This window comes from Cucurbita pepo, chromosome LG06 (genome assembly GCF_002806865.2).
Source record: "Cucurbita pepo subsp. pepo cultivar mu-cu-16 chromosome LG06, ASM280686v2, whole genome shotgun sequence".
In the NCBI taxonomy this organism is placed as follows: Eukaryota; Viridiplantae; Streptophyta; class Magnoliopsida; order Cucurbitales; family Cucurbitaceae; genus Cucurbita; species Cucurbita pepo.
Window position 1 is genome coordinate 1,708,298 of NC_036643.1, and position 16,075 is coordinate 1,724,372.

The following is a 16,075-nucleotide window of genomic DNA, read 5'->3' on the forward strand; positions in this document are numbered from 1 at the left end:
TATTTATTTATTAGATAAAAAGATTTAAAAACTTTAGAAAGGGAGATAATAATAATAATAATAATAATAATTTATATTCTAATAATTACAGAAATTAGTAACGAAGAGAAATGAAATGAAATTATAAAACTTTTAATTTCGCCCCCATTTTGTGGTGTGGGGTTAAATTTCATCATTTCCCAAAAGAATTCTCCACATCCTCATCATCTTCTTCTTCACTGTTCCCAACGGACGGAGCTTTAATGGCGTCCATCCTTTTTCAGCTTCAGTTACATTACCCATTTTACCCCTGTCCCCCTTTCAAACGGGAAGACGACACAGACCCATCTCCCAATTTCTCCTCTGCTCTCAAACCAGATAATCGATAATGGACGATTGTGACGTTTTATCTAACAGATTAGAAATTGGGTTCTCAATTTCATCTTCTCCAAGCGTAAATCAGTAGACAAAATCCCGACGGAGCTCCGATTACATCGCTATCTTCGCCGTTAGCCCATTCCATCACCGATGAACTAGCTCCGGCGGATGATCCGACCGACGACGTCGACGCCGATACCGACACCGATGACGACGACAAGCTACTTCTCATCCTCCTCCACTCCAATTCGTTCAATCCCAGGTTTAGATTCTGCTGTCGCGCCGCCGGATTGCTCTGTTCTTCCGCTTCGAATCGGAACATAAACACCGCATTTCCTCTGTTTTCTTTCTCCGATTCGAAAATCCAGCTGTAAACATCCCAATACACATCCACCGGAATCCCTTCCACTTCGATTCTTTCGTTTCCCCTAAATTTCCATTTCAGCCGTTTGATTTCCAAAACCATTTTCCGGTCAACACTGAACGACAGCCCTAATTCGTCGTCGTTTCCTTCGAATAAGCCGCAGTCTATTTCGATTTCTCGGATTTGACCGCCGAATTTCGCCTTCGTAGTGTAGATTTTGTTCGCAATCACATGTTCCCTTTTGAGAATTAGGGTTTGGGGGATTTCGGATTTCGCCGCTCTGGTTTTCGCAGAGGCTTCTTTGATCATATCGCCGACGAGAAGCGTCATTTCTCCTTCCACAACCACCGCGATGAAGAATCCGGAATAGGGTTCCGGCGACGACGAGAAACGTGCTCGCCGGAGATCCCAAAAGACATGGATACAATCTGAAAGCTTCTCACAGCCGTGTTTCTTCCATGGATTCAAAGCTCTGATAAGGAGACGAAAAGAGATTGAAGAAGAAGAAGAAGAAGAAGAAGGATTTGGAGGTGAATCAAAGGGATTAAGGTTTCGGTGAAAGTTAAGGAGAAGGGAGTGAGAGAAGAGGGATTGAGACCATGAGAGGGTAAAGAGAGCGAAATTAGTGTGGTAAATGCAGGTGGTGAGATTGGGGAAGCCAGAATCTGGCGGCGGAGAGTGGCGGCGATTGGCGGATGATGGGCGGAAGCAGGCGGAGAAGACGGCGGACATTGGAGGGGGAAATTGAGAACTGAAATTTGCAGAGATTTGGAAACGAAATCCCCTTCCAATATGACTCGCCTTATTAGACCATGGCCTCCGATGGACATTTTAAACTTAGTTATTTTATTTTTATTATTATTATTATTATTATTATTATAAAGTTGATAATTTATAAATTTAAAATTAAAATGATATAAAACCTTATTAATGTAACATATTACATTTTTTTTTTTTATATAGGAATAAAACTAAGGAAGTCAAGGAAGGGAAAAGGCATAGAATAATAGAAATTGGATTCCTATTGGAAAAGGCCTTAAAAGAAACCAACAATAAACGCGTAAGAACATATCCTATAATATATATAAATAATGCTCGTTTCCAAGAAAATCATGATCCCATCTCGATCAGTTTTGCAACCCATGTCACGATGTCTGTATATCCTCTAGTAATTGTGTTAGATCCCATATCGATTGGACGGAAAACGAAACATTCCTTATAAGAGTGTGAAAAACTCTCCCTAATACGGGTTTTAAGATCGTGAGATTGATGGTAATATGTAACATCTGCTAGCAGTGGAGTTGGGTTATTAAAAATTGTACTAGAGCTCGAGACAGAGCGGTGTGCCAACGAGGACACTGGCGTCTAGGTCGGATGGAAAGGAGTGAGTGTTATAATGGGCTTCTAAGCTCGTATTTATTAATTATAAATTTAATTTATATTTTTTGAATCTCTTCGTGCTAAAATATCTTAATCTCTACAAATTAACGACATTTAAACCTTAATTTTATTTGGTTACCCACTTGATTTAGTTTAATCTATTGTCTGTCATAATCTACCAACTTAGTCAAAATTTATACAATATGATATACATTTCACATGTCATGTTAAAACATTATAGTAATATTATTAATTAAAATAATTGACTAACAATATAGTTTAATGTTGAATGATGCAATACATAAAAGTTCAGGGACTATACCTTATATTCAAAATTAATTAATTAATTAACTATATAATATAACACGAAAATCCATATCAAATTTTCAAAGAGCAATAAAACATATAATTGTAGCATTGTAGCAGTAACAGCTCAAGCACACTACTAGTAGATATTGTTTATTTGACACTTTACGTACACGGTTTTAAAACACGTATTTTAGGGAGAGGTTTCCGCACATATAATGAATGTTTCGTTCCCGTTTCAAACCAATGTGAGATCTCACAATCCATCCCTTTTTTGGGGCCAACGTCGTTATTGGTACTCCGCTCGATGTCAGACTTTGATACCATTTGTAACGGCCCAAACCTAGTTAGTAGATATTGTCCGCTTTGACTTATTATTTATCTGTGCTTTTTTTTAAAATGTATTTATAGCTCAACACTTATGTCATGTCAACACGGAAATTTAATGTTTTGCATTCAGTCAATCACATTCATACGTCATGTCACATAAAATTCATTAAATGATTTTTACTATTTAAAGTTTTTTTAATATATTAAAATAGAAAATTCTTTGTATTTATTAAAACTTTAAAATTAATTATCATATGCATAAAAACTAGATGTATGAATAAAAAATTTTAAGACATAAATTAGATGTTCATAATAATATTATTTTCTTTTGTTGTATTTAAAAAATTATAATTATAATGAAAAGAATTTTGTAAAAGAAAATAAAAAGGAAAAAATAAAATAAAATAATTAGTGGGCTTGGCCCTAACCTTTGGGCCATGAGTTTTTAAAGGTGGGCCCAATTTCTTTTTAACTTTGAAGGCCCATTTACTGAAAGTAAACATCTGGCTGGGCTGCCCGCGGGCAAGTCTCGATTACCCTTCTCAGTAGAGCGTATAAAGCTTGTTCGCTGCTAATAGGGTTTTTATAATCCCGCCATCTGCTTCCAAGCTCGCCGCCGATTGTCGGAACTCGAAAATGGTACGTGTTGTTATTCGACTCTCTAAATGTTTTTCCGTTTTAACTTGGATGATTGAAATTGTGTGTCTGTAATTTGATTTTCTCTTCTCTTCTCTTCCAATTCGCAGCCGTCTCACAAGACTTTCAGAATCAAGAAGAAGCTCGCGAAGAAGATGAGGCAGAACAGGCCAATCCCGCACTGGATCCGCCTGAGAACCGACAACACGATCAGGTATTAAACCTAATTTATTTGAATCTGCTTAATTTCATTCTAATCTCTCTCCATTTCTACTTTCGATCGGATTACAGGTACAATGCGAAGCGCAGGCACTGGCGTCGCACCAAGCTAGGGTTCTGAGGTGCTTTCGATTTAATTTTCAATGTTCATTTACCTTGACTTTTTTAAGATTGAGAACTTGAATTTTCGTACAATTTTTGTAGTTGAGCAACTGAAATCTAGTTCATCTGATATTTTTGTTTAATCATCACTACACTCAAGTTTGAAGTGCTTTCGAATGGAGTGAATTTACTGTCGATGGTTGTCTGTGGTATAAACCTTAATGGCATTTGCTTGCTCCTGTTCTCCAAGGATTTAAACGTGATCGATAGGCATTCTTTGGGAAACTGATCGAAGTCTAGAGATTCTTGAAAACTATTCAAATCAACAAATAACCATTTTCCACTTCCTAGCAACGTTATAATTATGTTAGGATTTAGCTTTGTACTCGTTTTATCGATTAATCTGATAAATCTGAGTAGTTTGGGTTGAACCAATTCATAAAACTCTGAGGCTAAAATATACTTAGAATTCATACTGGCCTTCATTTACAGTGAAAGATAGTATAGAAGATCCAACTAGCTTATCGAGACTTTGTCAATGGTTCGAAGAGAAAATTCTTTGAGATTCCGTTCTGTAGAATACTTGTTACTATCATTTTGACCTTGAACAAGAACCGATCTATATTTTCTAATGTTCTACATCTGTGTCATTGAATTCTGAAGCACTTGCAACTTTAGTTGATCTAAACAGAATAGTCTTCGTCTAGAAAGTCGGTAGAGGTAGAGAACTTGGTCGATGGTTCCGGAAAGAACTTTAGTTGATCATTTCGACTTTGTTGATGGTTCCGGAGAGAATTCTTTGAGATTCCCTTCTGTAGAATACTTGTTAATATCATTCGACCTTGAACAAGAACCGATCTTATATATTCTAAGGTTCTACATCTGTGTCATTGAATTCTGAAGCACTTACAACTTTAGTTGATCTAAACAGACTAGTCTTCGTCTAGAAAGTCGGTAGAGGTAGTTTACTTGATGGTGGAAGACGCCAGACGACATGGTTGAGTAGACTAATCACCCATTTATCTTACTAATCACTGCATATTAACCAAACCTCTTCTTTGTCTAGACTGCGTTTGTTAGGAGGTCTGTTAGGTATGGCTATCTGCTTAGAACCATTTCGAGCTCGCAGATGAACCTTCTTTGAGGGAATTTCCATGGAGTGTAAAGCAAACAATGAAGGCTTCAATAGTATGGTAGAGAATAGTTTGGTTTGGTTGTCGAGAGGAGGGAGTTTAAAGTACACGAAGAATTCGTCTCTGTTTCAACTAAGGAGATGATTTGGATTTGCAGTGTGGAAGGAAGGTCCTATTTCCGGCTTGAATTTAAAATTATAAAGATAACATTAGAATTTGGGTTTATTTATTTAGTCAGTTATTTTGAATAAATTTATACATAGAATTAATTATTTAGAATTAATTTGCAAATGCTCTTTTGGGCCTAGTGGAGTTTAAATTAATTAATTCATGATCAGAAGTGAAATTCAGGGTAAAAATATAATATTTTTAAACTTAAAAACCATGTGATAAAATTTGAAAATATCTCACATTTTCCACTTGGGAAAGGAAAATTCAGTTTACAAATTTTAATCATTAAAATTAAATAAAAAAAAAAAAAACAAAAAAAAACGGATAAGAATAGTGGAGACTTCATAAAATAGAATAATATATCATACCCTTTGTCAAATATTGTCTACATCTATATATTAAAATTAAAGACAAAAAGCAAAAAAAATCATAAATGCATCGTAATGGTTTTATGGAATTTTAATTGAGCAATAAAGTGAGTTGAATTAAGTACGACAATATTAGTTGCTGCCAATATTGATATTCTCATAAATGTTGCGGTTCGATCCCCGTGACCACCAAAATGAATATACTTAGATGACGGAATAATAATATAATATAGTTTTATGTTTACATTTAATTTTTTTAGTTTAAAAAACTGTATATTATAAAAATAAATTTACGATATTATTAATTCGCTTGGGTCTTGCGTGTAAGAAGGGAGATATTTTTTGACCGTAAATTAATTTGAATGAAATTTGGGGATGGTATTGAAATTACGAGGTATTTTAGGTGTTTTTTTCCCCAATTGTTAGGCCCATCTTTAAATGGGAAGTGGTCATTGGCTAATTAATTCTTCAATACCACAACCTGACATGCGTTTCATCCTACTCACAACGTGGCAGTCTATGATTGGAGGACTTTGGTGATTGGGCAACACGTTGGTTAAGTGGAGGACTACGGTAAGGATGCTACCCAATTTCGTTCTTATACTAAAAAAATCTATAATTAATCAAATTAAATATTTAATTTCTACACTACTTTCAAAATCAATTTTGGAATGTTATTTTCAATCCATTTTGTCCTATTTTAATTTTGTAAAGTATGACTCAATCAATTTTATTGGATTTACCTTTTTTTTTTATAAGATTTTAAGATTATTAATAAGTTGATTCTATTATACCGTGAATTGTATCCAATGGGTTGAGAAAAAATCGAGTGTAATAGGGTACTAGAGTTGTGAGCACGAGAATTTCTCTCAAGCCCCTACTCATATGCCCAATCAAGTGACGTACATTGACTTGAAAGGATCACATATTTGATCTAACCTTGATTTGGACACTAAATGTGGACCTGATCAATGCACATAATTGACCTTTACTGATGCAGAGAATTGACCTTTACTAGACATCAAATATTACAATTTATTATGTGCATAAAAATTACTCGAGATAAATAAACACACAAAAAAAATTGAAATTTAATTTTGTGATCAATTAAAAAATAATTTAAAATTTAGAGAGAAATTAGAAATAAGAAAACGTTTTAAAATATTAGAAAAAGCAAATAAAACTAATTTCAAATCTCGAGAAGAAAACAATAACCAAATTAAATTGGAATCTTAAATTAAAAAAATTGGAAACAGAAATGGGAGCTGTCACTCGTATGGCCCACATATCCAAGACTTAATTGAAATTAAAAAAAAAAAAAAGAAAAAAAAAAGGAAAAAGAAAGCTGACAAAGGAAGTGGAACAAGGAACCTGAAGAAGCACCACCTATAAACCCCACTTCTCTCTCCCTCTCTCTGTCTAATCTTAATTCCCAATATTTATACTCTCCTTTACTCTCTCCGCCACCCTCTCTCCCTCTCTCTCTCTCTCTATCAATCTTTTCACCCCATCTCTCTCTCTCTCTCCATTCATCTCTTTTGATTCCTTTTTCTCCCCTGTTTCCCCTTTTCTCTGCAGCGATGATGGTGGAGGACGAATGGCTTACGGCCGCCATGGCCGAGGACAGCGTGGTGGCTGACTTATTGGTGCGGTTGAAGCAGTCGCAGGCTGCGTCGCCTTCCAAATCTCCTCGTCCCATGAAGCTGCCGTTTAATTGGGGGGTTAGGCAACCGAGGTCCAGGACGGCGGCAGCCATGGCTGCGGTGGTTGTGAGATGTGGCGATGTTGTCTTGCAGAGGAATAATAAGGATGTTGACTCCACCAGATGCAGTCCTACGACGCCGCTTTCCTGGAGCGGCGGTGCTTCTCCTTCCGCTACGCTTGATGGTTATGAAGCGTCTAGCCGTCACGCTACTCTCTTGCACGTTGCTTCCAGATTTAAGGTTCTCGACTCTTTCTCTCCTCTCGTCTCATTCTCTGTTTCGTCTGTTTCGGATTTTTGTAGTTTCGTCTCTTATATTGGCTGTGTGTCCGTTTTTTTTTCTCCGCGATTTCTCAAATCTTAACGCCGGCGTTCTTAATTGCGTTTTTTCTCGGCGGTGGTGTCGGCTGCGGATTTCAGGCGGTCGGTGGCACCGTGGATTCTCAGATAGAACATTCTTATCTCGAGAAGCCTCGTATATTGAATCGTCACCATTTCTCCATTTGTTTTTCCAAGAATCTGATTCCGTATCGTGAAATCTCTTCCGATGTTCTCATTTCTTCATCCGCTTAGCGAAACAGAGTTCCTCTCTCAGAAGTCAGAACTCACACAACCGCAAATCTCTCAATTCCATAACCGCTCTGTACTTCACCAAACAGTTTCATCTTCTCTCCGTCAATGGCGGACAATCCTAACAAATCACCGACGAGAAACTGCTCTTTAATTCATCAAATCCCCGGTATACTCCTAGATTCTCCAAAATTTTCACGTTCACTGTTAGAGAATGAACACTGGTTGAAAATACTTCGCGTTTTCTTCTCGCCTCTTTTCACCTCGTCTACGATTCCAAATCCCTTACTTCTCCAAATTGACCAAAACGCCCTTCAAATCCCTCGCTAGATTCCAACGCTTTCCAAATCGTACCGCCGAGTCGCTGTTTCGTCACGCACGAGATTTTTCCAACACAAACTCTCTTCCATCGCCGTCGGTTTACCTCGAAACTTTCCTACGGCCATTTTCCTCTCATTTCCCCCTCTTTTTGACGCGTAAATCGCGAGGGTATTCCGGTCACATGCAAAAATTCAGAGCCGGTCTGGTCGAACCGGGGCCCTGATACGACCATCGACGATGCTACAAAGTGAGGGCCCAATTCGGATCAGGTCGCAAGAGATAGGTCTGCGTTAGGTTTGATGCAGACTTGGAGTAATTATCAGGTGTGGCGATGGTACATGGTTGGTTCCTGTGTTTGCTTTCTGAAATATTTTCAATAAATAAATAAATAAATGAAGAATTGCCTGCAAGTCGTTGGGCTGAGAAGAGGAAAAGGAAGATCCACGTGACCATAACAGGAAATCGTTTGGGTGTGGTCACGGTCACATTCTTAAAGTGACCACGTGGACGTCATGACGTGGCGGCCCTGTTACTGTTCAAAATTTGTTGCTATTTTGCTTATCATGTAATCCTGATTCATTCTTGTTCATGTTCTGTTTCACCCTATTGATTCTTATTAATATGTTTTGGGATTAGTTTTTCAGGGTGCTGTTGCTAATGAGTCGCCGGCGTGTACCACTACAAAGAGATTGAGACGAAAGAAGGTAATTCTTGTAGGGAAAAGAAAATCAATCATGCATTTGTTTATTGCTGACTTTAATTCAGTTGTTGGCTTGCCTTGTTCTTGAAGAATGAATGCCTTGTTCTTGAAGAATGTATTCTCTTCTTTGTTTGTATTCCAGACATTTGCTGAGCTTAAGGAAGAGGAAAACACGCTTTTGAAGGAGAAACTTCATCTAAAAATGGTATGATCTTCGTCTAAAAAGTTTGATCAAGCTTCATATATATATATGTATATATATACACAACTCTTTCCATTTTGGGTTTGCACATTTGTAATGATATCATGAGTGCTTTAGGGTGTCTCCAAGCTATATGTTTTCTTATACAATTACAGTCCGTCTTTGCTCAATGGATACAAAATACCCATGCTTTAGTACCTAGTATAACGCCCCTGGTGCAATAACAGACACTAGTTTGACTTGGGGGTGGTGATTTAATGGCCGTGGGCGGCAAAGTTGCTTTGTTACCTACGTTGGGAATCGCAGATTTTCTTGGTACATCATATGCATGCATTTACGATTCATGTACGATATTGATACTCCTGAAAGTTGTTCTATTTTCTCATAGCTCGTGTTTGATACTAGATAAAGAAAATCTTGGTTTTCGTTTTCCTTGTGATGGGCCGGGAAGAGAGGGTACATGTCAAGTATCTGATTGGGCCTATTTTGGACGTAGAATTCAATTTGAAATGGGGTCAGATTAGGGGAAGATGCCTTTTATTTATTGTCCGCACTATCCTGTTTTTGATGAGCTTACTTTATGAACAGGAACTGGCCACTCTACAGGCAAGCTTCGAAGAACAAAGAGCCAAGAATGAGAGTTTGAAGAAAATGAAGGTAACTCTGCTTTCTTCTTCCATGAATGCCTTTGTACAGTTACAAAAAGATTGACAGAAAAAGGGTTTCAAAACCAAGATTCTCCACTTGCCCTTGACTCAAATCCATAATTTAGTAAACAATCTTACATTATGCACAGGTTGATTTGAACTTGAAATACCCAGAGAAATTCAGTACAAACTCCAATATGATGCATGAGGAATCTTCATCAACACTTACCCATCAAAGGGAAAGCTCTAATAACATTGAAACAAGTCATCCTACATTACCATTCACTGGATCAGGTTCTTCCGAGGCTCAATCACAAAAGAAGAGCAAATCAACCGAAGAAGACTCTGTCTTTTTACTACCAGATTTGAATATGACACCCTCAGAGGATTATTGACTAAGGTGAAAATACATTGACTCTCTCTTTCTCTCTCTCTCTCTAATATGATAATGGTTAAAGGATTATGTGGGATTAAACCTGGCAGTCACTGGTAAGGTCATGAGCCCTATGACCCTACAACTTGGTGATGGCAAAGAAAGTTTGCCGTCTTGTAGTGTAGGCCCAACCAACCAGACTTTTATTAGCTCTTCAGGCTGTAATCCTGTGGGTAAAACCAATTGTTGAATCCCTCTAGAATGGTGTAGGGTTTGATTCATTCGTTGTAGCGTTTATTATAATAGGTACATAATCAATGAATTTGTTTGTCATCATGACTTTGATCTTAATATTTCTTTTTACCGCGCCTTCCTTCCTTTTGTTAATGCGTTCTTACTCATGATGTTCATTCAAAAGTGCCATAATGGGTAGCAGCGGCATAGTTTGATTACAATAAGTGTTGAATCACAGCTAGTTTGGTTCTAGCAGTAAAATTCAAACCTGAGCAGAATGTGTATTAGATTTATCAATATAGTTTGAATTTCGAATATTGGTTTAACTGCTAGTTTGTTCGATCCTTATACTCATTTTGGGAGTACTTTAGAAAAGAATTAACATAAGTTCATAAGTTTATATGCATCGAACATCTTTTAAACTTTGATATTAAGTAACCATTTTACTATATTATATATATTAGGGGTGTACATTCGACCTGACAATCCAAACCAACCAAACTCGAACTATAGGAGTTGGGTTGGGTTGGGTTAGGTTGGATTAGCATTTCGAGTTGGGTTATAACTGGGAAATGGGCTTCCCAAGTGAGTGTCCTTTGTTTTCATTTTTTTTACTCATGAAGCATTGTGTGTAGAAGAAATGAAGACTGTTGGACACCATCTCTCCAACAGTCTCCAGTAGTTCTTAAGATTCATCTCAACTTCTCTTTCAACAAGCTTGATGCAACGATATAATACGAGCTCGACTGGGTTGAAGGCACACTCCATGTCCACTGTAATTTGATCATAGTCGGTCTTGATTTCCAACATTATCCCCGTCGCTAGCGTTCGGAGTGGTAGAAGCCATTCGTTATACGACTTCTGCAAATTGGTCTTCAACAAAACTCCAGTATAGTTTGTGTTTACTGTTCCATGGATTTTGATAATTATTCACAATCATCAATATAGTCATTAAAAATTAAGAATCCATATGTTCTAGTAATAAGTTTAGATAAACAGTGATAATCGGCCTTCTCCATTGAAATGCCTTACCGCCGCTGTGACCTTGAGATTACCGTTCAGAGTTCAGATAATAATACGAGTTGTTCGCCGTTGCCCGCCGGCGGTTCCAAGTTTCAGGCCGTCGTGCCTCTTCTCCGGCGCGGCGGAGTATTGGTCGCCTCGACAGGCCAAGATGTAATCTCTTCCGAACGGATCTTCCCGGTCCGAATATTTATATGCATGCTCCGGATTTACAAATTCTATTCTAATTTTAAGCCTAATTATATTTCTAATTATTATTATTATTATTTATTAGTCACAAAATCTTTATTTATTGACATTAAATATTGTCAAAATTATTAATGAAAATTTTGTTTTTTTAAGTTACAAAATTAAAATTTTTATGTAAATATAAAAATATTTAAAATAAATGATCGGAACATTTAATCTCGAAGTGAAGCTAAACTTAAATAATTAATAATAATAAAATATAAGATTTGAGAGTAACCCGACATAAAATTTTAAAAAGTATATAATTTTTAAATGTTAAATTTATGAATATATTCTTAAAACTTATAAAAAATATTTTAGGAAAATCAACAGATTTAAGATTTATTATATATGAGCTAATAATTTAAACTTATGTTTTTCTTTTTGAAGTGAAAAAAAAAAAAAAAAAAAAAACCGTGGATAAATTCATCATTTATTACATTATAAATAATATTTTTACGGCGAGGAATTTTAATTAGTTGAAGAATTATAATGGAGGATTGGAGAGGATAATTACAGGACTTGGACGGAGCAGCATAACGCCGAAGCCAAACAGACCTCTCCACTTTCCTCGAAGCTCAACCAACGATCGCACCAAAATCTTGATCGTCTTCCTCCTTCGATTACAGTTTTCGACGTCTTAGAACTGATTCAATTCGCCTCTCCCTGCTGTGTTCGTCGCATTGCGCCTCACGGTCAGCTCCAGATCCCACAATGGAGCCCGATGTGAGCATCGAAACGAGCTCCATGATCAGAGTGGCGGTGCTGCCGATCGGTTCGGTTCCGCCGACTCAACTGCGGGACTACTTGTCGATGCTTCTGCGGCACCAATTGATTCCACTTTCCGCCATAAGTTCGTTCTACACGGAGCACCAGAAATCGCCGTTTGCTCATCAGCCTTGGGACTCTGGCAGTCTTCGTTTCAAGTTTATTCTCGGTGGAGATCCGCCTAGCCCTTGGGAAGACTTCCAATCCAACCGCAAGATCCTTGCTGTTATTGGTATCTGTCACTGTCCTTCTTCCCCCGATCTTGATTCTGCTACTGAGCAGTTCAATGCCGCCTGCAAGGGTTACACTTCGGCGCTCGTCGAACGTTGTTTCGCCTTTTGCCCCGATGATTCTCAGGCAGGGAATTGCTTTGTGCTCTTTGTTAACTTTGATTTGACCATGCTCACCTGAAAAAAAAAAAAAACGCATATCCATGATCTTCGTGAATGTTAAGTCGTAAGACTTGCAAATAGTTATTTATGATCAATTAAAGCTTTTGAGCATCTAATTTTTTTCTCTCTTTCTTGGAATTTGTTGCAGCTAGAAGAAGGCAGCAAAAAAGGAGGTAATCTGAGGTTGTTTCCTCCAGCTGACCGGCAAACTCAGGAATTTCATCTGAACACAATGATGCAAGATATTGCAGCTTCTTTGTTGATGGAATTTGAGAAATGGGTCCTTCAAGCGGAGTCTGCTGGAACTATTTTGAAAACGCCTTTAGATTCTCAAGCAAGTCTCAGCTCAGAGGAGGTTTATATTTAGGTGTCCTAATTAATTGATTTAGTTTTTTTATTACAATCGTTGCTGTTATGTCATTTCTTCTCTAGATACGGCTCGCATCTCACATTTAATGGAGAACTGTAAGTACAATGCGAAAGGATGTTCTAAACACTGCAACTTAATAGTTTGTAACTGATGAAAAATGCAGGTTATTAAAGCCAAAAAGAGAAGGCTTGGGCGTGCACAGAAGACAATTGGTGACTATTGTCTGCTGGCAGCATCGCCAGTTGATGCCAATGCTCACTATTCTACTGCAATCGATCTTGCTCGGTTAACCGGGGACTATTTTTGGTACGCGGGGGCTTTGGAGGGAAGTGTCTGTGCCTTACTGGTACCTTCCTCTCTCTAGCATTTCCTTAATCCCCTCCCCCTAGGATACAGCCTTAGTTTCTTTAGTAAAATAATCTGCATGCATCCAGATGCAGAGAATTCAATGTAAGTAGAAATTTCATTTGATGATGTTCTTTGTGATTTTCGGTTCTGTCCAGATAGTTTAAGTAGCTATTTTCTATGATCAAAGTACAGCTTTAACTTCCAGGTTTGAGGCGGCTTAGAATATATATATACACACCTAATGTTTACCGGAACTCGATGTCAAGGCATTGTATATGGTGCTATCGTACGAGGGATATTTTCATAATTGGAATATCATCATTAGATTCACTTCTTTGTTGATTTCAAAACATCACTATGGTATTAGTTCTGCCAATTGACCACCATGGATAAAGATGGTCGGAGCATTCCCATAAATGCTGCGATCCCCTTGTATTTTACTTTTTGCAGGGGGTTAAGAGAGTAGTAGTCGAGAAATAATTAGAATAGCGGAAGTTCTTACTTACGGCAGAGTGTCGACCCCTGGAATACTGACTTAAGTCGGAACATAGTTAGCAAGGATGAGTACGTGATATATCATATAAACGAGGCAGCTTGAAATTTGTTGATTTGAGGGAGAGTAATGGGTCTTTTTGAGATCCCCATCTACTGGACTTTATTATTGAGTCAACAGAAAATTTGTTTAAGTTTCTAACAGTTATACATATAACAAAATCCTTTATTTTCTCATTCTTCTCGAGAAATAAAGTAGCCTAAATCATATTAATCTTTGAAACTTGTTGGTATTCATGGCATACTTCTATACTTTTGGTGGTGTGTATGTCTTGATGTATTTTTGTTTAATTGGTTTACTTTATACTTCTGAATATCAGATTGATCGCATGGGTCAAACGGATGCAATTCTGGAGGAAGAAGTCAGATACCGATACAATAGTGTTATTTTGCATTACAGGAAGTCATTTATACAAGATAACACCCAAAGGTAGTGTTCAGGTTTTTCTGTTTTAAAAAAATAATAAATATTGTAGCAAATCATTTGAGAGTAAAGTGCTTAAGTTTGATATTATTAAAAATAGTTTCATCTCTTATAATTTATTCATACAATAGCCTTTTTTGATTAAAAACCAAGCTATCATTGAGAATAAATGCATGAAAATACCCCAAGAGGAACCCAATTAACCCATAAAAGGACTAAAATCAAGCAAAATAAGGCCTAAAGTTAAATTAACCTAAAGAGAAGCATGACATCAATTTTAAGCAATTATTTAAAATATTAACATAGCTAGTTCTTAAGAAAGAAACAATTTCCCACCATTGAGTTTGCCTAATGGTATTGGGGCAATAAATGGTTTTTGAGAGAATGAAGTTTTAGCACACATGGTCGCTTACCTATGATTTAATAAAATTCTACAAGTTTTTTTATAACCAACTTTAGTAAGATTACACAATTTCTCCCTGAGATTAGCTAAAACGTGTGTAAGTTGGACTAGAGACTTTCTCTTACGTGTTTAATTGTGGATTGTCATGATAAAAACTATGTTTTTGATAGGACAAGTAAAATGAAATTGTGTTTCTTTGGAAAAATATTTTGTTGTTCTTGATCGAAATTCACTTTTTGCAAATCAATTAATATATACGAGTGCTTGCATGTGCTGTTCATTTTACCAATCTCTGATATGTTGTTTCATATATTTGCCCCTTTAACATTCTTTCTTTCATTTTTTTCTCCTCAATAGGGTTTCACCCCTAAGTTTTGAACTCGAGGCTACTTTGAAGTTGGCTAGATTTCTTTGCAGGTATATTTTATGATTTGTGTACTTGAATACTGAATATATTTTACTGTGTATAGGTGACCATGTGGTTGATTTGAAGGAAAAGAGACGAGATAATATGTTCTCTGATTACAAGTAGTACATTGGTCATCAGTTTATTTGTGCGAATCTGTATGCGTGAATCTCTTCCAGAAGATGCATCTCTATTGTTTTGAAAGTTAGTAGTTCACTAAGATAGAATTTACAGTAAAAAAAATTTAGTTTGCATTTTAGTATAGATTTTTTTTTTCTAATTTGAGTAATGAATACATATATATTAACTCATATTTCTGACTTTTGGTTATGCAATAAATAACTTTATCTACTCTTTCGAGGGGGGTTTGATTCACAGGAGAGAGCTGGCTAAAGAGGTTGCAGAGTTGTTAACCAGTGCAGCAGATGGTGCTAAATCTTTGATTGATGCCAGTGATAGATTAATATTATATGTTGAAATAGCTCGTTTATTTGGTTCTCTTGGTTACCAGCGGAAAGCTGCTTTCTTTTCAAGGCAGGTTGCTCAGTTATACATGCAACAGGAAAATAGACATGCTGCTGTTAGCGCCTTGCAAGTCTTGGCCCTGACAACAAAAGCTTATCGTGTTCAAAGTCGATCATCCGAGACTGATCATTCTTTCTCCCATGTGAGTAGCTAGATGACAAAGATCTAGTTCCTAACTCCTCTGGCTTTTGCCTTTGTGTTTCAACTTTTTTAATGCAACTTTCTTTCGTATTTTAAAAGGAAAGAAGAGAAAAAGACACCGTGCCCCGGTTGTATGTTCAGATATTTTTTTCCTTCTAAATAATGTTATGCATTTAGTACAAATGCTATTCGATTATTTGACTCGTGAAGGATATTGTAAGAAATGGGGGCCTAACAGATATAAACCCTGCCATTTGCTACGATGGCTGATGGTGATGTACTTGTTTGTTTCTAGCTGCTGAAAATTCTGTCTCTTAATACAATTGAATTGTCCTCTGCAGTTGTCATTTCCAACTTCAAGCGCTATGGAGATTAACTTC

General features: G+C 36.9%; 4 protein-coding genes across 4 annotated transcripts in view; 3 read left to right on the plus strand and 1 right to left on the minus strand.

Annotated features, from left to right (window-relative positions):
* Positions 1–418: 418 nt before the first annotated feature.
* LOC111797382 lies at positions 419–1,453 on the minus strand. Its single transcript, XM_023680366.1, has one exon. It carries the CDS (start codon positions 1,451–1,453, stop codon positions 419–421), a length of 1,035 nt encoding a protein of 344 aa, XP_023536134.1.
* Positions 1,454–3,283: 1,830 nt separating this feature from the next.
* LOC111797294 (60S ribosomal protein L39) lies at positions 3,284–3,891 on the plus strand. The gene is made up of 3 exons (XM_023680273.1): positions 3,284–3,376; positions 3,484–3,587; positions 3,665–3,891. The coding sequence occupies exons 1-3, from the start codon at positions 3,374–3,376 to the stop codon at positions 3,711–3,713; spliced, it is 156 nt and encodes a 51-aa protein (XP_023536041.1). The 5' UTR covers positions 3,284–3,373; the 3' UTR covers positions 3,714–3,891.
* Positions 3,892–6,764: 2,873 nt separating this feature from the next.
* On the plus strand, positions 6,765–10,254 carry LOC111797733. The gene is made up of 5 exons (XM_023680843.1): positions 6,765–7,309; positions 8,604–8,663; positions 8,802–8,864; positions 9,450–9,518; positions 9,658–10,254. Exons 1-5 carry the CDS (start codon positions 6,947–6,949, stop codon positions 9,901–9,903), a joined length of 801 nt encoding a protein of 266 aa, XP_023536611.1. The 5' UTR covers positions 6,765–6,946; the 3' UTR covers positions 9,904–10,254.
* A 1,605-nt stretch (positions 10,255–11,859) lies between these two features.
* The window catches only part of LOC111796817 (trafficking protein particle complex II-specific subunit 120 homolog), an 8,588-nt gene continuing 4,372 nt past the window's right edge, over positions 11,860–16,075 (plus strand). The window contains exons 1-6 of the mRNA XM_023679583.1: positions 11,860–12,491; positions 12,675–12,881; positions 13,060–13,242; positions 14,117–14,226; positions 14,981–15,040; positions 15,408–15,696. Of these exons, the coding sequence (XP_023535351.1) occupies positions 12,081–12,491; positions 12,675–12,881; positions 13,060–13,242; positions 14,117–14,226; positions 14,981–15,040; positions 15,408–15,696 (1,260 nt within the window). The 5' untranslated portion in view covers positions 11,860–12,080. The remainder of the gene's footprint in view (positions 12,492–12,674; positions 12,882–13,059; positions 13,243–14,116; positions 14,227–14,980; positions 15,041–15,407; positions 15,697–16,075) is intronic.